The sequence below is a fragment of the Chelonoidis abingdonii genome, chromosome 2 (genome assembly GCF_003597395.2).
Source record: "Chelonoidis abingdonii isolate Lonesome George chromosome 2, CheloAbing_2.0, whole genome shotgun sequence".
Classification (NCBI taxonomy): Eukaryota; Metazoa; Chordata; order Testudines; family Testudinidae; genus Chelonoidis; species Chelonoidis abingdonii.
The window spans coordinates 151,174,922-151,197,955 of NC_133770.1; the positions used below are offsets into that span (position 1 = coordinate 151,174,922).

At 51.8% G+C, this 23,034-nt stretch overlaps 1 protein-coding gene across 1 annotated transcript; it reads right to left on the minus strand.

Moving 5' to 3' along the window:
- Nucleotides 1-232: 232 nt before the first annotated feature.
- MAT2A (methionine adenosyltransferase 2A) lies at nucleotides 233-9,175 on the minus strand. The gene is made up of 9 exons (XM_032790327.2): nucleotides 8,980-9,175; nucleotides 6,097-6,174; nucleotides 5,849-5,971; nucleotides 5,539-5,651; nucleotides 5,269-5,412; nucleotides 4,800-5,018; nucleotides 3,627-3,809; nucleotides 2,767-2,900; nucleotides 233-1,852 (listed from the first exon to the last, which is right to left on the minus strand). Exons 1-9 carry the CDS (start codon nucleotides 9,068-9,070, stop codon nucleotides 1,750-1,752), a joined length of 1,188 nt encoding a protein of 395 aa, XP_032646218.1. The 5' UTR covers nucleotides 9,071-9,175; the 3' UTR covers nucleotides 233-1,749.
- Nucleotides 9,176-23,034: the final 13,859 nt, after the last annotated feature.

Here is a 23,034-nt window from a genome sequence, read left to right on the forward strand (position 1 = left end):
AGTTATAAATCAGAAAAAGTGGTGACTTGGAAATTCTATCCCCAGCCTTAAACTAAAGCACTAGTCTTTCCACAGCAGGGCAAACAAATGACTGGCCTCAAAGAAGCCATCCTCATCTGTCCCTCAGCCACAGATTGTGTTCCCCTTCCCACAGATGTAACCTTAGCATGAGCTTGGCTGTTCCCACCTAAATGTGATGCACTGTTCCAGATTAAGTTTGAGCAGAGACTGGTAAGTAGAACCTAGCACTTTATTCAGATCTTCAGTTAATTGGTGGGATTTGAAGAACCAGACATACGTAATAAACCTCCACAAAAATAGATCATGAAAGGCACTTTCCACTCAAGGCAGAGGCCATGGGATAAGCATGTAAACAAGCTGGCTTCTCTGTACAACACCAGCCAAATCAGCCTCTCCCAAGGCCAGTTGCCCTAGCTTTGCCCTCCCCCTTATGTTTACACCAGCCAGACCCCCTGTAGGTGTGACCCAAGGTTTTTCTGTAGGACACCTTGGCCTATCAGGGAATGCTGGAAACATGGCAAGGAATCATGGTGTCCAAAACAAAAAAAAAGTGTTAAAAGCTGCCATCTGAGCCAAGGGCTTCTCTGTACTCACACCCTGCCCCAGAGAACAATAAATAAGCAATTAGAAAAATGTTCAAGTATGAAGGGTTATTTTTGCCACCTCTCCTCCCCTCCAAATGCACCTGTGGCTCTGAAGGAAGCTGGCTTCTCTGTAGCTACACCAGCTGTCCAGAGCACAAATTGGACCTGGCTTTGAAAATAAAACAAAGTTTAAAAACCCAGGAGGAGTTTTGTGCAGTGTGGAATTCTCCAGCTTTCTTATAAAGAAAAAAATTACTCTGGTACCAAAGTGTGCAGCCTACAGACCTTGGGTACTGCCTGGGAACTTCTCTGTAGTACATCCCCAAGCTGCCAAGTGCCCGTTGGTTAAACAGGAGATGGTGAGGTTTGGCTAGTGCTGAAACCATGCATAGGATTGATTATCTTTTTAAAAACCTTATTACGTACGTCCTCCAAGATAGACAGCTGAAAGTGGAGAGGTTAAAATCTGGTGCCACTCCAGATGGAATTAAGAGCATAAAGCACCACAAGTGGGTAGAGTAAGAACTGCCTTTGAATAAAAACCGCATCAGGCTGGAGCTCCAAGTGAAACTTGCGTTGCATGCAAGGCTAGTCTGCTAGGGGGAAGCACTCCCAGACAAAAGCTACATAGTCAGACTGACCAGGTTACGGGGACTAGAAAGCTTTACATTCTTAGACACCACAAAATCATGCTGCTCAACAGGGCTGGGGCTGGACAGATGCTATAATGAACCACAGATTCCACATGCATGTTACAAGGACTACTTCTCAGTCAGCATTTGAGGGGGAAATTCGCTGCAGTTCTTAGACGTTCACGGTTGGGTTACTGGGCATACAACAGATCCAATCTTAAAGATTCATTTACTAGACAGACTGATGTCTGCTCATCTCTAGGCAGTTACACAGATCGCTTGTGCTCACTAGTTCCACTAATAGAGTGGGCACAAGGCCAGAAAGAAGACGACAGCATAGTCTAACTCATGGTCCCCATAGAATTAATAGCCATGGCAATGGACAAAGTTTGCTGAGTAAGAGCTGAACAGGAGGACAGGATAAAGGTAGGGAAGAGGGGCTCTTTCCCCCAGAGCCTGAAAGCTTCTCTGTAGCCTACGCCAACAGGTCTGGGGAGAAAAGCCTAACACTTTCAATATTTTAGCTTTTTGGGCAGTTCCCATGGGAAGCTGTCCCTACCAAAGTGGCCATAGGCTGCAGTCCTCTGATAAATGGGCTTCTTCAGATCCAGATCCCTGGAATATACAAGTCCTTAACTTAATACAGAGCATTCAATCACAAGCAAAGAAAAACAAGAGACAGTTTTCAGAGGCTCGGGTTTAGGTGAAGTTTTTTGACTCAGCAGGGGAAAGTCATGGAGGCAGACACTCTGTTGGTGGAGCAGGCTTGGAACTACATACGCCATGTGGGAGGCCAAGACACCTTCCACCTTGCTATAAAACCCAGACTCAATACAACTGGATTCATTCACTGACTCACAGGCTCCTCTCGCTTCCTTTTAAGCATCAGTTGTCATTTCTCAGGCTGGTTTGGTCTTTAGACAGTGTCCTAGACACTTAGTTGCTGGGCAGTCCGAACTCATCCTGAGAAACAACAAGTGTCCGATCTCACATGAGGTCATAGGATACTTACCCCTTACAGCACATCAGGACCTGGTGATCCATTTGGTGGAACCACTTATCTCTTCTGTTTAAGCAGCTCTTGTCCTAGCCCAATGGCTGCTTCTGACTTTAAAACTGATGCTTCCAGCACAGGTTGCAAAACAGGCATGAATGCAAACAGCAGCTCAACATTGCACCCAAAGGGTTTGCTAATATGGTTAGGCAAACAAGTCCTGCTACAGAATCCTAGATTTTAAGTCCAGGAGCGTTTAGCACCCAGTTCAAAGGCAACCTTGGCCTTCAAGCACCATTAGTGCTCTCAGATACTTAATCCGAGAGGCCACCTGTTTGGTTACAGAGATGGGGTTAGCTACTAAAGGCAGTCCAGCATGGACAAGTGTACTTCTACCGTCAGCGTGATATAGTAAGGAATCAATTCCAGCAGTATTTGTACTATGAGTCATTTCCTACTGATTAGCAGCTTCAGATTTGCCTATAAGCAAGAGGGAGCTATTGCCTCGCCCATCTGCATGCATTACCATCTTTACCTGACAATAACCCCAGGGCGGAGGTCAAAGTTCTTCTTCACAATCTCTAGCAGCTCCCGCTCGCTTTTTGGAGAAGTCCCATAGTGGAAAATGGAGATGGACAGTGGGTGGGACACTCCAATGGCATATGAGACCTGAGGGCAAAGGAAAATTTAAACACCTCATGGGACTTGCTGGGGCAGATAACAATGTGGCCCCCACCGTTTAACTCCCTCACTTCACATTCTGAAGGGGTACTTTGTTCCCAGTAATGCAGGGGCTCATCTATCTGCTCAAATACTTGCAACAACTGCACCTCCACTCCGTATCTCATTCCACACCCGTTACAGTAGTTACAAGAATGATCAGCTCTCTGTTCAGCTGCTCTGAAGGTACTGACACTGTTCATGTTACTCTCTGCACCAGCCAAGCTCCCCTTCACATCTTACCTTCTATTCCTGGGTCATTCTTTACTCTGTTCTCTCTCTAGAGTCTATCCTGGAAGGGACACCCAAGCAGTGCAGCACACTGCAAGCTGGTAACTGCCAGCGATGCAGGTAACGATACTATTGCGCTCTAGGTTATTACTCCCTGGTTTGGGAATCATCTATACAACCAAGAATAGCACTTGCCACTCCCACGGCAAGCTCCAACTATTCACCACTCTCACTGTCAGCTGCTTTCCAAATGCCATCCTACCACAGCTTGTACTGATGGAAATAGGCTTCCCAATATAGCTAACCACACCCTTTTCTTCCCTTGGTACAGCCCCAATGCAGCTTTAAAGGGAGAGACCCCTGCCAGCCACCAACAGCAGCTGCTAAATCCAGCTCATTTACAAACATCCCTCTCCAAACTTTAGGCCAGCAGGCTGAACGTACCTGGACAAGCACTCTCCTGCACAGGCCAGCCTTGACGAGGGACTTGGCTACCCAACGAGCAGCATAAGCAGCAGAACGGTCCACTTTGGTGTAGTCTTTCCCCGAGAAAGCACCTCCTCCATGAGCACCCCAGCCACCATAGGTGTCGACAATGATCTTCCGGCCAGTCAAGCCAGCGTCTCCCTGGAATTAACATCCCCCCCATTAAACCGGACTCCATTTAGAAACACCTGTCAGTTTAGAGCACAGCTAACAAAGCCTAATCCTTGCACCCACTGAAGACAATTGCAAGAGCCCCCTGAAGTCAGTGGGCACAGGGCTTTCAAATTAAGCCCTCCGGTTCACAAGGATCTGGTTTCACTTTTAGAGTAACAGTACAAATGGCAGCTTAATTATATCAGCTCCACTTGCTCCAATACATTTGTTTGCCCACAAGTATTTACTCCACTGAACTCTGTAGAGCCATTAGTCCTGAGAAAGAAAACTGACTTGCAAGTCTGCACTGGAGGTCCACATTAGCCTGACTATGATACACATATTGACAGAGGGGGCGTTTTGGAAGATTAATCTACATGCAGGCATTGAAGATGACCAGACATACCCAAGTGAAACACCGGAGTCCATTCCTTGGAGGATCAAATCAGACTATCGGGATGGAAGGGACCTCAGGAGGTATCTAGTCCAACCCCCTGCTCAAAGCAGGACCAATCCCCAGCCAGATTTTTGCCCCAGATCCCTAAAGAGCTCCTCAAGGACTGAACTCACAACCCCGGGTTTAGCAGGCCAATGCTCAAACCACTAAGCTATCCCTCAGGCCAAGCCTATAACTGGGTCCAAAAAAGAACTGGATAAATTCATGGAGGCTAGATCCATCAATGGCCATTAGCCGGGATGGGCAGCAATGGTGTCCCTAGTCTGTTTGCCAGAAGCTGGGAATGGATCACTTGATTACCTGTTCTGTTCATTCCCTGCGGGGAACCTGGCATGGGCCACTGTCGGAAGACAGGATACTGGGCTAGATGGACCTTTGGTCTGACCCAGTCTGGCCGTTCTTATGTTCAGTGAACTCAGATTGTCAAGATTTACGTACTCCTCTCCTCTGGTGTATTACTACAACATTTCACCTCTGTTATTAGAATTTTAAAGTATCATCTGAATCCATCTCAGTCTTACCTGGGGACCACCGATGACAAAGCGGCCGCTTGGCTGCAGGTGGTAGATTGTATCATCATCCAGGTATTTTGCAGGCACAACAGCTTTGATCACTTTCTCCTTTAGGGCATCCCTCATCTCATCCAAGCAGACATCTTCATCATGTTGAACAGATATGACAATCGTGTGGACTCTAATAGGGATGACAGCACCACGGTCCTGCATGTATTGCACGGTCACCTGAAATGATACCCCAGACCAGGAGAAAACACCAAGTCAAGTACAGCCACATCTACAGCAGATCCTAACAGGGGACAACAATGCTCTCCACCCTCCAGACTGCTAAGTAGGACTGAGAATACAAACTAGTGTCATCTCATTCTTGGTCTGCCACTCCCCAAAGGCAGAAATTCATTCTGCTCTTGGCTTGCTATAGCCAGGCTCTCTCATACACGCCCATTACTGCAGTGTATGACAGGGCTCCACTTACCTGAGTTTTAGAGTCGGGTCGCAGCCATGGCAAGGTGCCATTGCGACGCAGGTCTGCCAGCTTGGCATTCAGCTTGTGCGCTAGGACAATGGTCAGGGGCATGCACTCCTCAGTTTCATCTGTAGCATAACCGAACATCAAGCCCTATGGGACAGACAGGGGTCTGAAACCTCAACTTCAACAGAGCCACCTACTGACAAGTGCTAAATATGGTCCTATAAACTAGAAAATGTTTCTGTAAGCTGGGAACAGTGTTACTAGAATACTAACCTGGTCCCCAGCACCAATATCTTCTTCATTCCTGTCTAGATGGACTCCCTGGGCAATATCAGGAGACTGCTGCTCCAAGGCTACCAGCACATTGCAAGTCTTGTAATCAAATCCTAAAACATACGGCAGAACTTCAGATTCACAGAATAATTGCACTGTCCAGCTAATCCTAGAAAGTTTTTGTAATATCTGTTGCTTAGAACACCTAACAAATTGGTTACAGATACATTTAGAAGCCAACAGCCTTATACTCAAAGCTAGAAACAAAAGCTTTCCAAACCCAGAGAAACAAGTGGCTGGAGGCACTTACCTTTGGAAGAATCATCATAACCAACATGTTTGATTGTATCACGCACAACTTTCTGGTAGTCAACAGCCGCTCTGGATGTGATCTCGCCGGCCAGGAGGATCATCCCAGTCTTTGCAACAGTTTCTAGAAGAGGATAAAAGTATCTCCATCAACTTCAGTGTCACTCACAGAGAAACAGCTCTCATACGACAGCAAAAGTGCATTTAACAGGGGCAATTTCTCCCCTTTTCTAGGCTACATATCCTCACCACAAGCAACTTTGGCATCTGGATCCTGCTTAAGGTGGGCATCAAGGACAGCATCACTGATTTGGTCACAGATTTTATCTGAAAAATAACAAACAGCCAATCAATCACTCTCAATGCACCGTGCATCCTCCTGAATCCCTCTCTTTCCACTCAGTTTGTTAAGCTTCAGCCAATTCTGGGAGTCTCCATGCAAATCTGTCAACAGAAAGCAGTGTTACACAACCCCAGGCAGAAATGCTGTTATCTTACACTGCAATTTCCTGTCCCTCAGATGCAGCACTTGTCCTATACTATAAAGGAGGTTTTTGTTTTGGTTTGGTTTTTTTTGGGGGGGGGGGGTAGTGTGGAATCCCAAGCATTTTCTAGTGGTACTTTTAGGATCAAGTTACTATTATGTCAGGATTTAAATTTAGCCACATACTCTGTGATGTAGCTAGAAGACAGGATTTTGACATTGTGCAACTTACCCCCGCAACCCTGTAGAGGACAATGCACTGCACTGCCAAGTGATTCACTTATGCACCCAAATCGCAGCATCTGATCTGCAAGTGGTCTGCCCTCAAGCACAAATAGAAAACAGCTTCAATTTTGTTTGTACAGGTGTTTAATTTTAGAAAACTGTTCTGACAAAATGGCCACTTGCAGCAAGACCACTCTGCATGCACTCTAGATTTGCAGACGTACAGTAAGAGACCACATGTGCCCAATGTAGCCCCACTGATGGCATTTTAACTTGCAATACTGTAGGCCGCAGTCATGTTGCCATTAGCCATGGCTGCCAAGAAGCAACTAAGTTGTGAGCAGCAAGCAACCAGCCTGTGACTGCAGAACTGGTTTCAGCTGGTCAGCCAGCCTGCGCATAGCTAGTCACTCTAGCATGACTGCTGCAGACAATTATTCTGAGCAATCTGAAACCCCTAAAGCACGAAGGGCTTTGCAAGAATTGTTCAAATTCTGTGATGAATAAGCTACTCACTCAGGGCTAGATATTGTCCTTGACAATGACCTTTCAGATCAGATTTGGAGCAGACTGACATAATTCTGTGTGCTGCACAGGAATGGAAATGGAATAAAGGAAAGCCTGACACTGAGCTAGCCCTCCCATCATCTTTAACCCATTCACTCCTCAGATCTTTCACCAGTCACCCTGAAGAGCAGTGCTGGAAATGATGCAACAATAAGCGTAATTTTCTAGACCACCCAGGGAGGGAAAAAATTCCTTTGGATGTAATTTACAAAAGAACACTTAATCTTTTACACCTTAAGGAAAGATATTTTACTAACAGCCCCCAGATAATAAAACAGACTAAAGGGAGGTTTTAACAACATCAGAAAATTTCTGGTTAGGATAACTATGCCAGCAACAATCATTTGAGCCCTGCTGTCCCTAGTCTTGTAGTGAAGACAGACTGATATTAATGGAAGTAGTTTCTGAAACCAGTTCACCAGTTTGGCCAGACCATAAATGGCCAATGGTTTGGAAAAGGTAGTGACCTACACAAAGCAAACACCACTGAGCAGTCTATTAAGTTTGTTGTGCAATGTGAAAGTGATTTATAATGGGAATCTAATAGAACAGGACCCCAAAATGGAGACTGCAGTCAGAAAAAAAAACAATGTTGTTATACTGAAACAATGCCAGGACTGAGATAGTATGTTATTCCTTCCCTGTCATGGAAATGAAGGAATCTATCAAAGAACCCATTGAGCTCATACATTTGTCCAAAGCAATTCCACAGAGAACCCGACATTATTTTAGACACTTTCTGTAGTGGGTGAGGAAAAGGTAGCGATCTGTGGAGCTGTCAGCGGTCAAGTCTGAAACACAAGGCTATTAAAAAGTAGTATACACACCATCTGGATTTATGTTTTTATTTAAACCTCAGTTACTATGTTCAGCATCCTTTGAATTCCTCTTCCCAGAAATATAGCATTGGAGTGTAGAGACTCCATCTGAGTACCCCAGCCATCACAGCACTTCACAAAAGCTTTCTTACACAGATGAAGAAAACAAGTCAAAGGGAGGTGAAGAGACTTGCTCAAGGTCACTGAGCAGGGCAGTGATGGAGCTCAGAACAGAATCCAGGTCGAGAACTGCCCTAATCTCTAATCTGCTGTCTCCCTCCTGGCATTGTGAGGCTATGGCGATGACGACCATAGAGGTTCCTAGATGGCTGTGTCTCTCCAGCCCAAGAGAGAGAAACAGGACATACGCACCAGCTTTAAGTGCTCACGCCCTTGTAAGTGCCTTGGTGCAAATGGCAGGTGGGTTTCCAGAACAGGTGTGGCAGACAAACTGCACCAAGAAGGCTGCAAGTGTCTTGAATGGTCCCAAGGAACCAGGAGGCGGCTGTGTGCTGTGGGTGTCACTTTGCTGGACGGAAAAGTGCTTAGTCATGTGCGCGGAGCTGACTCACCGCCCCCCTCCCACCGCGTGGAGGTTCCGGCATCACCCCGGGGCGTCACACCAGGGCCCGGACAGGGTCCCTGGGCTCCTTTGCAGGGAGGCTGCTCGGTCTCCGGCCCCGGGGACGCCCAGAGCCGCGGACAATGGACGGCAGGAGGCCGCCTCCCCGCCCCCACCCGAGCCTCCCGTCCCGGTCCCCGCGCGGGGACCACGTGCCGCCCGGCCGAGTCTGCAATGCGGCGCGCGCCCTCGCGGATAATGGCAGAGGCAGCGGAAGCGCGCTCCGGCCGAGTTGCATCCTCGCCCGCCCCTCCGGAACGCGCGTCCCACCCGCCCCCCACAGCGAGCGTATTGCTCCGCCGCGTGCACGCGCCCGGGCGCTTCCTCCTGAGGAGCCCGCGCGGCCGGGACGGTTTCCCGCCCCGGAGCACGAGGCCGCGCCGCGCCCCGCCCTCCCCAGACTCCGCGGCCCTCACCTGGGTGCCCCTCCCCCACGGACTCGGAGGTGAAGAGGAAGCTGCCCTCGTCGATGAAAGCCTCGTGAAAACCGTTGAGCTGCCCGTTCATGGCGACACCAGAAGGAAGCAGCCACAGACAACAAAGAGCTCACGACACCAGCCTCGGCAGAATGAGAGCGGCGCCTCAGCGGCACCGCTATTTATACCCTCCCATGGCCCCGCCCCCGGAATGCCCCGCCCCTCCGCAGAGCGCCAATCTCGGGGCGGGCAGGGAGAGCGAGCTCGCACTTAACCGCACTCCCGGGAAGGGGGCACGTTATATAACAAATCCCCCTTCCGCTACACACCGACCAGGCGGCTCGCAGGCGGAGGAACGGGATTTCTCATAACGCACCATAGCGCAAGACAATAATTCATGTCCTTAACTCGGCCCCGAGAGGGGGGCACAGGGAAGTGTTCTATCCCCCCTCCCCGTGTCTGCCACTTGGACTGATCCCAGACAATAGGTACTGCCTCGGGGCGACTTGCCGCAAGAGGGACGTGCTTCTGCGCAGGCGCAATGAGAGCCTCCCTACCACACCACGCCTGGCGGAGCTGCGGCCCTTCCGCCCGCTCGCCGGGAACTTGGAAGGGGAAGTGTGGCTGTTGCGCATGTGCAATGGGCCTCGCGCTCTGAGGCAGCAGGAGGCCGGACCCGTTCTGCCGCCCATCTTAGTTTACTCCTTGTCCAATCCCCTGACTGTTGTGACCCCCCCTCTACCCTCCCCCACCTCTCCTCTGGCTTTTCCCGCCAAGCCACCCCGCTGTATACCCCATAGCCCTGTTCCCATGTGCCATGTACCCTGCTGGGCACCACCCCACCAAGCCACTCCACCATATACCCCCATAGCCCTGTACACATGTGCCACATACCATGCAAAGCACCACCCCGCCTTATACCCCATAGCCCTGTACCAATGTGCCACATACCCTCATGGGCACTACCCTGCCCTATACCCCATAGCCCTGTACCCGCATGCCACATACCCTGCCAGGCACCACCCTGCCCTATACCCCATAGCCCTGTACCCATGTGCCACATACCATGCCGGGCTCCTTCCCACTGTTTACCCCCATGGCCCTGTACCCACATGCCCTGTACCCTGACAGGCGCGGAGCTAAGGTAGCATCTGCACTCGGTGACCAACCGACTGCCACCCAGTCCCTGCCTCGGACATGACGCCGCCTGCCCTGTCATCTCCCTCCCCACACCCAGGCACCCTCCACTGCCACGGGGCAGTTGTTGGAGAACCCCCTGGGCCTGGCTTTTGGGATCCAGAGGGGTCTGTGGGTGCCTGGGATGAAGTAAGGCCCCGATCCCCAGGATCTAGGCTTTCATGGTGGGAGCAGAGCTTGGGCATGGCAGTGAGGCCATGGGGGGCAGCGCCCAGCCAAAAGCCACCCGTTGGGGTGAACTTGGGTCAGTAGAGCTCCCTCCTCTTAGGGCAGGATCAATGATTCAGATGCAGGGGCAAGGCAAGTTTCCACCCATGGAGGGGATAGGAGGAGGAGATGGCCTGAAGCAGGAGGGAGACTGTCCACAGCCTGAGCAGCTGCGGAAAATCCAGGCCCTGTTTATAACTTTACCACACCGCTGCAGCCTGGACGAGCCCTGTGGCCTGCATCTCTGAATTCAACACAGCAGGCATCTGGTTGCACTGATAGAACTCAGTGGACTGCATTTGGCCTAAAGACCACATCTTGGTTTCATCATCTGACATATGGGGCGAGCCAAGGGATTCTGGGTGAAATGCACATTAAAAGGCTGTGATCTGCATTGCTCTAGCACTTGTCTCCTGCTGACTTCACTCCTGTGCTTATACACACACAAAATCCCATTGACCGGCCCTTTTTGTAAATCTCTGGACCAGCCGAACAAGTAACGTGTCGGGGCAAAGATAAGGCCAGTTTCTCACAAATTCATGAGGCTTCCACCCATAACAGATGATAAGGCAGACACACAGATACAGTCATTTCCACTGCCACACTCGTACACACAGAAACAACTGGATTTATGATGTCAATATTTACATCTCAGGCAGTATTTTTTTTTAAAGTCAGATGTTATCCTGATGGCAAAAATATTCAAAATCCAGCCAGAGATGATGTTTAGGGCCAGGACAGCCAAGTGGCTCCTCTTGCTGTCCTATCCTTTCAGGATTTTACCTACATCCCTAACTTCCAGGGACACTGTCAATTAGGCTGTGATGGAGTTTTTCAAAAGCACATATTCATATAAATATTTTAATGTCATTTTTTAAACATAGAAAAGAAATGAGTTTTTAAGGCAAGGTTTACCACATACAGCCTGAGCAGGCTCAGGACTGAGAAAGCCTCATGAGGGCTGGAAAGGGTGAGCGCTTTCAGTTTGTTTGTTTGATATGTAGCTCAGGGCCTTCTGCTTCCTTTTTCAGCATTAGCGACAGCTGTGCCAGCGGAGCACAGAGCGCTCTGGTCCTTTCCCAGCGGCCTAGCAGGCACATGGAGCAGTGGACATATTGCCACCTTCAGGGATGAGCCGGGGGGATTTTCCATAATAGTAATAAATGGTGACGTTTGTGCTGGTAAAAGGGCTCTGCTCTCTTTATCTCCACATCAGGCCAGCTCTGCCAGCAGCTGCTGAACTTCCCAGCTGCTGTGCTGCCAATATCCCTCAGCCCTGACCTGGAACAACCACAGAGGGATTCAGCCTCCTGGCTGAGACTGCCAGGTGGAGTCCTGCTATGATGATAGTGTTTGGGATGTGGGCACCTGTCTGCTAAGAACTGGGCCGAGACTTGCCAACTTCAGAGACCTGCAAGCCATTCCCACCCTAGGCTGGACTGGAACCGGTGACCTAGAGGCAAATGTCTCTAAAAGCTCATGGCTGATCTTCAGAGCTTCCTGATAGCTCAGCAGTTCTGTGGGCGATACTCTAACTAGTCTCTCTTTAGGAGGAATGGGCATCACTCATTGCTGAGCAGAAATTCGATCCAGTTGGTCTTACTGAGCCAAGGGGGGATGATTCCCACCATAGTTATAACCTGTTTTGGAAGGATGGAGTGTGGGGAGGGGGAGAGCCACAAGAGTGGTTAAAGGATGAGCCTTATAGCGATAGACACAAGGAGCTCCATCTATTTAGCTTAACACAGAGAAGGTTTAGGGGTGACTTGTATCTACAGGGGGAGCAAATATTTAATACTGGGCTCTTCAGCCTCACAAAGGAAGGTCTCACACAATCCAATGTTTGGAAGTTGAAGCTAGACAAATACAGAGTGGAAATAAGGCGTAAATTTTTATCAGTGAGAGTAATTAACCATGGGAACAATTTACCCAGGGTCGTGGTGGATTCTCCATCACAGACAATTTTTAAATCAACACTGGATGTTTTCTCACAGATCTGCTCTAGGAGTTATTGTGAGGGCAGTTCTCTGGCCTGTGTGATACAGGAGTTCAGATGAGGTGATCAGAAATCTCCTTCTGGCCTTAGAATCCAATCTTCCATCTCCAACCCCTGCCATTATCCCATTCTGGATTGTGTCTTCTAGAAACTTCTTTGGGCCAGATCCTGCTCTTGCTGAAATTTAAAGGGACTTTTGTCACTGATGCAAGATGGAGTAGAGACACACCCAGGACCTGTGTTTGTTTAAATATGTGAAGTATGCAATGATTTTTCCACTGGGAGAAGTGAGAGCTGGCTAAACAGCTGTCATGATTAACAACCCCCTATTGATAGATTAGATAGATAGATAGAGAGGTCAGATAGATTTCAGCAGTAGTCTAAAGCTAGCTGTTAAGATGAGTTCCTGTCTGCATCCTGTAGAACTTGCCATACCAGTATTGCCCTGGTCTCTTCTTTTGTCATTCAGTGTTGAACGCATTCTAAAACAATATGCATTACCTCACCTTTTGGGGGCAAAGTCAGACTTTTAGGCACCTGCTCCCCTACTTGGTGTAAACTTCGCTTGTGCCAATCAGAAACGAACACACACAGGTTTTGGGTTCCGTCCCCTATGACACTTCTGTGATGTCATAGTGGGTACTTTAGATCGCCCTGCCATGTGCAGGCAGGGAGAGGAGAAAGAAAAACGAATCCTGTTACGGGGTATCCTGTGTACCCCGTAACCGAGCCTGATCACCTCGAAGCCTCTCTCTCAGCTCACGTGTTTCAAACAGAGTTTCTACGTTTGCCGGTCGTTATGGGTTGGTTTGTATTTGTAAGTATCTGTTATTACTAAATGCTGCATCTTTGTTTATAAATATTGTTAGTAGATATTTTAGTCATTGTGTGTTTTAAGTTTTATTAACCCTATTAGCTAATCATACGCTGCTCCCTTACCCCTTGTAACTATCCCCAATAAAACTTTAAATTGATTAATTTTAGTTGTGTGTCTGCAGTTTGCATCGTGACCCATACTCTCCTTGCATCACTTACCTATATAGTCTGTTGCCACGTGCAGCCTGGTAAATAACAGGCCTGCATTTCCTTTCGCCCCTGCGAATACGTGGCAATCTACACTAGCTAGCTAGATCTTTTGCATGTGATGGCTAGATTGCTCTGTTAATAGATCGATCAATCAATAATTCCCCCATATGAAATAGAGCCCCTGTGCGCGATGGACAGACCTCTGTTAATAAATAGATCTGTGACACTGCCCAGCAGAGGATGGGCTCCAAAGAGAATAAGGCATCTGCTACTAAGATTATGAGCAATGCCTCTGTTAGTTCAAATAGTGAAGGATAGGCCAGAGCCCCACTCCCTGTGCCCTGAGTGAGTGGGATCTCTCCAGCCATTCTGTCTGTTGGCTGCAGTGCAGAGGCTGGCTTTGTTGGGAGGACGCCTCTGGGGAGAGAGGGAGCTTACATATCTTCCACCACCTAACCTTTCCCAGAGCCCTCCTGTGAGTGACTCAGCATTCTGGGTGCTCACAGGGTCTGGACAGCTCTGTGATGAGAGACAGGTGCTGCTGCAGCCTGCAGGATGCAGAGATAGAAAGCAGCCAGCATCGCTCTTGAATGCTAATAGGATTATTTCAAACGGCATTTGCCAATAGGAAAGCAAAACATGTCTAATTGTTTGGAGGTTGAGTGTCTGCCGACGTTTCAAAATCACATGAGGGTATAATCTTGATATTGTAATGGCAGGCGTGTCCCCTTCCAGAGAGACTCAAACCTGCTTGGCTGTGTGCCACCTTCCTATCCTGCCGGCAGCTTCTGGCCAGGTTCTGGCGGCAGGGCCGGGGCTGTGCTTTTGGAGCAGGGGCGAGTTCTGTCCCCGCTGTTCCTGTAACGGTCTGGGTAGCTGGCCTGTGCCGTCCATCAGCGGGCGAGGGCCAGGAGGCATGGGGCAGGCGGGGGGTCACAGTAACAGTGCGCACAGATGCCCCCTTGACCAGAGATTGTTGGGAGCACCTCACACCCTCGCATGCCCCTGCTAGGCAGCAGGGCTGTTATCCCCATTGTACGGAACAAGGCTGGCACCGTCAAGATTTCCCAGATAACGGGCTCACAATTCTCCATGTAGGGTTGCCAGTTTTGGTTGGACATATTCCTGGAGATTTCATCACATAATCTTTAATTAAACATTCATCTTTAATTCCTGGAAACTCCAGGACGATCCTGGAGGGTTGGCAACTACATCTCCATATCACCAAAGCCTAGTAAATTCACCCAATGGGGGATGGTTGGGGTTAAAGTGAGTGTAACCCCTTTGCAGTTTAGAGAGCATGGCCTCTTTAAATCTTTTTCCAAGGGGGGAGGGGGAGAGTAAGAAAAAGGAGGAAAAAACTCCAGGGGGCAGCGCTGGAGCTCCAGGGTGAGAGAGAGGCAGCGGCAGGCCCTGGAAAAGTGAAGCAGGCAGAACCTGCCTGAGGCCTGAGCAGGACAGGCCCGAATCGGGGACAGCCCAGGACAGGAGCCCGGAGCAGCACTGTGCCAGGGGGGAATCGCCCGAGAAGGACAGGACGGAGCTGGACCCAGTATCACGGCTGCCCAGAGCTGCGTGGGGCTGTGAGTACTGGGGCTTGTGACTCTGCATTGGGAGCAAGGAGGGAGGCTGTAGCTAGTTAAGTGGGGAGGTGGTCGCTCTGTGTGGCTTTGCAGAGAGCGGCAGAAGAGGGCACCGGAGGGGTTTGCTGGGGAGAGTTCACTGGTGCCAAAGACAACCAGGAGCACCCAAGACTCACCACTGGACTGGAACGTTGCTCAGGCGTCCTAAATTCTGTGTGCAGACACATTTCTCAGTGTCTGCCCTTCCAGACTGTGCTACCACTGGGCCCGTGGGGCCTTGGTTTGGAGGCAACCCTGTTTTACTGCTCCCCCCCAAGGGCCGGCTCCAGGCCACAGGGCGCCAAGCGCGTGCTTGGGGTGGCACGCCACGGGGGGCGCTCTGCCGGTTGCCGGGAGGGCGGCAGGCGGCTCCGGTGGATCTCCCGCAGGCGTTCCTGCGGAGGGTCTGCTGGTCCCGCGGCTCCGGTGGAGCATCCGTGCTCACACCTGCAGGAGGTCCACTGGAGCCGCGGGACCAGCGGACCCTCCGCAGCAATGCCTGCGGGAGATCCACCGGAGCCGCGGGACCAGCTAGCGGCAGAGCACCCCCCGCGGCGTGCCGCCGTTCTTGGGGCGGTGAAATGGTTAGAGCCGGCCCTGGCTCCCCCTATATTTCCCCTTGTTGTATTTCTGCTCTCATCCCTCTGTCAATAAATATTTCCCTTTGTTATATCCACTGTATTTTTTCTGTGGGTGTGTGTGTTCACTCTGGGGGGTTTGGAACAGGTGCCCCTGGGGTGGAAGGGATTTCTCCTGCTGCATTCCTGCGCACGCCTTCTCTTGGCCAGAGCTGCCTGCAGAGCAGACTCCATCTTGGCCACGAGGGCGCTAAAGTTACAGGAGGAAGGGGTGAGGTGATGGGTAATTGCCACCATCTATTCCTTAGTGACACTCATGGGCCACATCAGGGACGGGCATCATCCGCTGAAGCTGGGCCAGCCCTGATGCCGGGAAAGGTTAATCCTGGATGGCCTCAGGCCCGGCTCCCTTCTGTGGACATCTTGGCCATGTTACACTGTCCTGCATGATGCAAGGAAGCCGAAGTCTTACCAGTGCTGGAGCTGACCCAACACAGCCCAGCAGGTCACAGTGTCCCACACCCACGCCCAGGAGCGAGCTATTCTGTCAACACGCAGGTGCCTCCCAGGCCCTGCCCCTGCTCTCAGGGCCTCTGGAAAGCAGCAAGCCCTGCTCTCGCTGGAGGTCAGCATGACCAAGCGTAGGCACTCTGAGTGGCTTCTCCACCAAGCTGATGTAAGAGTCGCTGGCTATTTCCATGGAATGGGAGGGGCTAGGCCAGAGCCTCTTCACCATGGAGCCTGGGAACTTCTCAGGGCTTTGCAGGTTGAGGGTGGGAGGGACACTGCGATCCTATGGGGCAGTCCCTTCGTAGCCCCTTTGATGGTCTGTGCAGCACTGCCTCCTAGTGAGGACCCTTCCCCAATGCCCTTTCCTCCTCCAGCCCCTGCCGGACTCACACAGCAGCACGGAGCCCTGTTCCCAGTGGACTGAGGCAGCGCCTAGGTTTGGGTTAACTGCCCATCCGTGCTTCGAATGCCTAGTCCCCTCCCCCCGTGCGCCTGCCGCTCTGTCGTGGCTCAGGCAGCTGGCAGGGAGCACAGAGAGTGACCCGGTGGCCTCTGGCACAGCAGGGGACAGGGGGAGCCAGCACTGTGCCGGGAAGGAGGGCATCAGTCAGTGTGAATCCCAGCCAGCAATTCCTGGATGGCCCTGTGCAGAGCATAAAGAGCAAACCCCTTTCAGGACTAGGAGCTGAGCTAACAAGCTCTGACAAGACCCAGCAGCTTCTGTTTCTTCTTCATTAACATGGCGTAGGCTCACACAGGGGCTTGGCCCAGTGGCCTGATCACAGGCCCAGGAGCCAGCATAAACCAGGGGTGTAGATCCCTAAGGGACATGGTGGATTCACCGTCACTTGGAGATGGGGTGTCTCTTTCTAAAAGAGCTGCTTGAGCGCAGGGAGAAGCAACAGCCTGGGTGAGGGATGCTGGGCTGGGTTACGCAGGTGGTCGGATGGGATGAGCCAAATAGGCCCTTCTGGCCTTAATATTTAGCAATCAGGAACTAACAAGTTCTAATCCCAGCTCTGATGGTGTCTCTGCAAGAGTCACGACGTGCCCTATCCAGGCCTCAGTTTCCTCATTTTTAAAACTGGTTGAAGGCTGTTACAAGGATCAAGGAGTGAGTGTATCTCCCACACTTTGAATTCTGGCACACAACGGGTGAACCCTCAGAGGTGTTATTTCTGGATCTTTGTATCCAAAGTAGTGGGCAGAACTTGGATGTAATATTTGCATACAAGTATGATTTAGTAGTAAGACTTTGAAGAGTTATTGGTACCTAGGAAGTGTTACTTCGTGCTTTGAAGCTTACCGAGGATTCTTTGCATGCTGGGTATTAATGCTCACCCAAATATCATTATTCACTTCACTCACTCAATATTTGCTTTATTTCAGCCTCTTGGAAAGGGCTTATGCTTCGCTGCATGGACTGAACCATCCACCAGCTTCCTTGTAGTTTTGGTGCTTTCCAAGCCAGGTGCCTTTGCTAAGCGTGTGATACCCTCCCACCAAAGGGCTGGTCCACATCTCTGAGCCACGCAAGGAGTCTTCCACCAAAACCACGGAAGACCAAATGTGGCATTCCTGATGTTAAGCCATTTGCGGCCTTGAGACCATCCCCAGGAAGGGGCACTGACCAGCTTTCTGGGTTAGCTTTGCAGCACAGAAATGACGAGTCTGTCACCCAGTCACCTTTCTCCTGCCCCTCAGCTTCCTTCTGATCTCCAGTGGGCTGCACAGCCTCCAAACAACCTCCAGCTTTGCACTGTGGGACGCTTCCCCTTGTGAACCGCACTGAGGAGACGCGAAGAGCAGACATCCTCCCCTGTCCCCCTCACAAACACTGATTCACCCAGACCTGAAGCTGAAGACCTTGCCCCAGATGCTGGAACCAAGAAGTACCTCTGGCGCCTGGTACACGCCTGGCACAGCGGGTGGGCATGGCTTCGGACTGGAGCTGCCACCACAAAGCATCCAGGCAAAGGCTTCATCTCGGCGATCAGGGCCAAGGGGGTTATGCTGGAGGAGAGGTGAATGGAGTGAGGAACAGGGAGGAGGAGTGTGTCTGGTGCAGGGGGACTGGGAGAAGACTGGGGATGGGGATGCTCATTCAGAGCTCAGAGGTCTTGGTGGATTCCGGCCCCATTGAGTTTTAATCATCCTAATGTCAAATGCAACATCCTAACGTGCCTGGAGCTGGGCTGGCATCACAGGCCTGATCCATAGCCCGCTAATGGCAATGGTGGTGGCGTTGGGGCAGGTGTCAGCGGGTGGCACCTTTGCACAGTCTTCCCAGACAGTTCTATTTCTTAGTGTGCGAGCGAGTGGTGAGTCGTGGGAAGACATGCTGTGTTCTGGCTAGCGTGGGGCCGTGCAAGGTCTGGAGCAGAGGGAGCTGAGTGAATAGCAGGCATGGTCGCTCTCTGCTTTTGGCACCAACAGGTCAGTTATTGAGGCAGAGTCGCTCTCTGGGAACCCCACAGTCTGAGATCCACAGAAGAAGCAATTGCCCTGCGTGGTGTTTGTCCCTCAAACAACTCAGCCTGGTTGATACATTTACAAAGCGGATTCTATAGTGGGGCTGCCTGTGACAGCAAGGGACTGGGCACGATGACCCAGAAAGTCGCGTGCCATCCTCTGCTCTGATCTCAGTATAAATATACACGGGACGTATCAAGTATAACCCTGCTTGGCATCATGGATATCTCCGTCACTGGGAAACCGACCTGCAAGGCCTCAGACCCTTGCAGGGCAGAGGGACGAATCCGATGTTGGTGGCAGAAAAAGGGGCAACCTCTCAGTCCGAGTGGATCCCAGAGAGCAGCATAGTCCCCAGTCCAGCCGGGGCTGTGGAGAGGGAGCGGGTGTTCTCCCGTCTGATTCCCAGGGGAAAGGAGATGGAATACCTAACATCCTAGGAGATTAAGGCATTGAATTGGGGGGCAGGGGAAGTGTGTCCTCTGCCCCTCCAGTAAGCCCCACCCAAGGAAGTCCCCAGAACAGGATGCCGGAAATGGGAGTGTGCTGCTTTTGGGCTCCCGTCGGTGGGGTGTGGATCTGCCCATGGGCTCTGCCAAGCTGCTCGGCTCCTTGACTGGGAAAACATAAGAAGTGGCCACTCCCCGTTCCATGCAGTGCCATCTTGTGACCCGCCCACTCCTCTCCCACCCACGGGATGAAATCATGAACAATGCTGGGCACCCAAGTGAACCCCCCTCCGAGGTACATGGGCTGGCTCGCACCCCTCCCAGCAATTGTCCCAGGCTCTGTTCACACCCAGGCAGATGTCTTCACATCGGTTCTACGCCAGTCATGTTTCTGAGACTGTCATCACAGCTAGAGGCTGGTAGTGTTTTAAAACAAAAGCTGAGGCTCCGTGGAAGTTGCCAGCAGCAGGAGCGGGCTGCTAGTCCATGGTGCTGCCACATACCAGCTCAGTGCGAGCCCTCCACCCTGAGTAGGGCAGCCAGGACCCCTGCTCTGCAACTGGGTGACTGTAGGCAAGTCACTTAATTTCTCTAAGCCTCAGTTTCTCCAGCTGTAACATGAGGGGCAGTATGGTCCAGTGGCCTGAAACTCATGCCTTGGCTCTGCCACTGAACTCCTGCATGACCATGAACAGGTCACGTGCCCTCATTGTGTGTCAGTTTCCCCTTTATCATGTCTATTTAGACTGTGAGCTTTTCAGGGCAGGGACCAGCTCTCCCTCTGCCTCTGCGCAGCTCCAGATGTGATGGGATCCTGATCTATGCCGATACTTGCCCAGCTGGCAGGGCAGTGCCAGTAAAGTGCTTTGAGATCCCAGGATCCAGGCGCAGAGTTTTGACAATCACATTCCTGGCTCTGGGAGGGAGTGCGGCAGTGACAGTCAAGGCAAAGGGAAATATGACAGCTCCCATTTGAACAAGTAACCATAACCCAAAGGATCCTCCCAGCTGCTCCGGTGCCCCAGGTGCCTGGGCGGACCCCAGTCCAAAGGCCAGTCAGCTAAAAAGCACAGCTGTGCCTGCTCTCTTTGACAGGTTCTGTTCATCTGTGAATCTGTTATTAAATCAAATCAGGCCAGAGAGGCTAATTATCAACCTGGGTGTGTGGTGCCTGGGCCAATCAGATCCTTCCTGGATTCGCACGCATTTGCTTATGGTGTGTCAGGGCAAAGAGCAGTGAGTGTATTAGGACCTGGGTTAGCAGGAAGAAGGCCAAGACAGAGGCCCCGAATGTGCAGCAGGCCCCACTGGGGGTTAGCAGAGTGTTTTGAACCTGGGGCCTTTAGCACCAAAGTGCTGATCTCTGCCGCTTGAGCTAAAAAGGGGAGCATATTAGCCACCAGCAGTAGTAGACTGTTATCCTCACTGTGACCAGGCAGACTTTACAAGCAGGCTATGGACGTGCGGCAGTGAAGGCTTCCCCTACACCATCTTGCCAGCATAGCTTCCACAGTGCTACAGAGAAATCCATTCCTCTGTGGGTTCTCCCTTTCACTCTGATTGCTATACTGACATCGGCCGCTGGGGTTAAGGGCTGGAACAAGGCTAGCTTGGGTGCGACTGGCTTTCCAGTGCCCCACTGAAATCCTGGGAACTGATGAGTGGGTGGCAAAGTAATAACCACCCCTAGCTCTTCTCATCTCTCAAAGCTCTTTCCCAAGCTGGTCAATATCCTTACCCCTCTTTTACTGAGACCCAGCAAATCAGGGACAGACCCAGGACTGGCGTCCAGGTCTTCAGAGCACTACCCCTGTGTGCTAGCTACTAGGCCATCTATAGCAGACCTGCTGCTACAGCAAGCTCAGCCTGCCAGCTCCTGGAGAACAGACAATGACACTGTGCTCACAGCTTCCAAAAAAGCATGTGCCAGCCTCTGACTCAAAGTCCCCCCTTGTTTCGCAGCAGCCCCATGTGGTCGTCCATTGCTCCTGGGGACAGCTGCGGAAAGGGAGAATACCGAGCGCCCCTGGTGCAAACACACAGCCATGTGTTTTGCACACCGACGTTCAAAAGTGCCTTCCCCAGAAGCGCTCCCATGACCAGCTCCAATGCTGTGGGTTGGGGAGTGGGAGAGCACCTGGGAGGTATCTGTGGACATGGAAAGGGGAGTCAATTCAGTGAGCCAATCGTTCTCCCAGCTGTGCTGCAGAGCACAAGGTAACTGCCGCACAGGCCTAGTCTGCCCTGGGAATTTTCCCTGATTTCAACCATTGATCCTGCTGCACTATTTGCTCTAGTGCTCTGCCTCCCTGCTTGAATCCAGAGCAGGCTGCAGCAGTGCGGTCTAGTGAATAGAGCACTGGACTGGGCCTCAGAAGAGTTGGGTTTTATTACCCGTGCTGCCACTGGCCTGCTGAGTGATTTGGGGCAAGTAAATCACTGTCTCTCTCTCTGCCTCAGTTTCCTCATCTGTGAAATGAGGATAAAGATCCTGGTCTCCTTTGTGAAGTGCTTTGAGATCTGTGGCAGCTGTGTGCAGGGTGAGGCAGAGCCGCTGCACTGGTGGCTGGAATCAGGGCAAATCTGTGGGGCAGACTGGGCCTTAGAAACCCACAGGAGCATAGGGGCAGAGGCCGGCCAGGCCGGCAGTACAATGGGGCAATGGCACTGAAGCGGGAGGTGGCATGGATTCTGTGACTCCTCTGCAATTGTAGGCTTTACGTGGGCCGAGCAGACCAGGCTGGGATAAGTCACAGCCCAAGGGGCCCAGGGGGCTGTAAACAAGACTGGGAGGATGTTCCCGCCCGTCCTGGCCCTCGTTGCACAGCCCCCAAGGGCTGGCTGGGGCTGGCTGATTGTGTTGCACTTCCGTTCTCAGTCTCAGCACCTCACAGCTGTGCAGGGGGCAGCCGGATGTGGGGTGAACAGGATGGAAGTCGACAGCCCGCCTCGATGGAGAGCAGCAACTCCTTTCCCAGACACGGTCACCCCAGGAGTGGTACTCTGGGGCATGACCCTGACCCTGTGTCCAGGCCACAGAGCCCATCCCAGCCCTGGCCAGGGAGCCCTGCATCTTTAGCTCAGGCTGCGGCAGCTCCTGCTTTTCCCTCTGGAGGTCTGGGGAGAGTTGGCCGAGCTGTCGGCTGCTGGCCCTCACCCGGCTGCCAGAGAGGGTGTGGTGGTGGCACTGGGAAGCCAGCCAGGATTCTGGCCGAGTGAAACACCCTGCTTCCGTTTCTGGGCATGAGCAGGGCTGCTAGCACAGACTGGACTTGGGTATCTCTGCACACACACACCCAGTCCCACTCTCTGGGGCCTCAACAGTGCTGCCCCGGGAGCCCAATGGCCACGCTGGGAGAGATGGGGAAAGCCTTGCCCAGCCTGCATTGGCTCGGAGGGGTAGGACCGCAGGGCTCCCCACAGGCCCATACCTACAGAGGGGAACTGGTGGCACACGCACATGGCAGGGGCTTCTCCACGTCTCCCACGCCGGAAATCGGGCAGTGCCAGAATCAGAGCTCAGGCCACCCTGCAGCTGTGCAGTGTTTGCCAGCCCCTGGGATGAGTGCTGTGCAATCCCCAGCAGACAGCAAAGCCTGGGCCCGGTCATGAAATGGGAACACCACTAGCTCTTGGCCAGTCTCTCAAGCCTTCCTCCGAAGGATCCGATAGCACTTTGCCAGCATAAGCTACTCCTATGCCACAGACCTAGAGAGACCATATTCACCCAGCGGTGAATGCAGCCACCTCTGGGGCAGAACACAGCAGCTGGTTTTAATGTGGCCCAGCAACAGGAAGAAGATTGCTGGAGCTAATATGACCAGCAGGGTGGAATTTGGGTGGATGGGCTGGATCATTCCGAACTGGGATTGGCCAGGACACTGGGGTTCACACCCCGATTCTCGGGGTGTTAACAATGGGGAGACGTCTGTTTCATGGCTCATAATAAACCAGCCTGGCTGGTAACATTACCGATACATTGAGGGCTGATCAGGTCT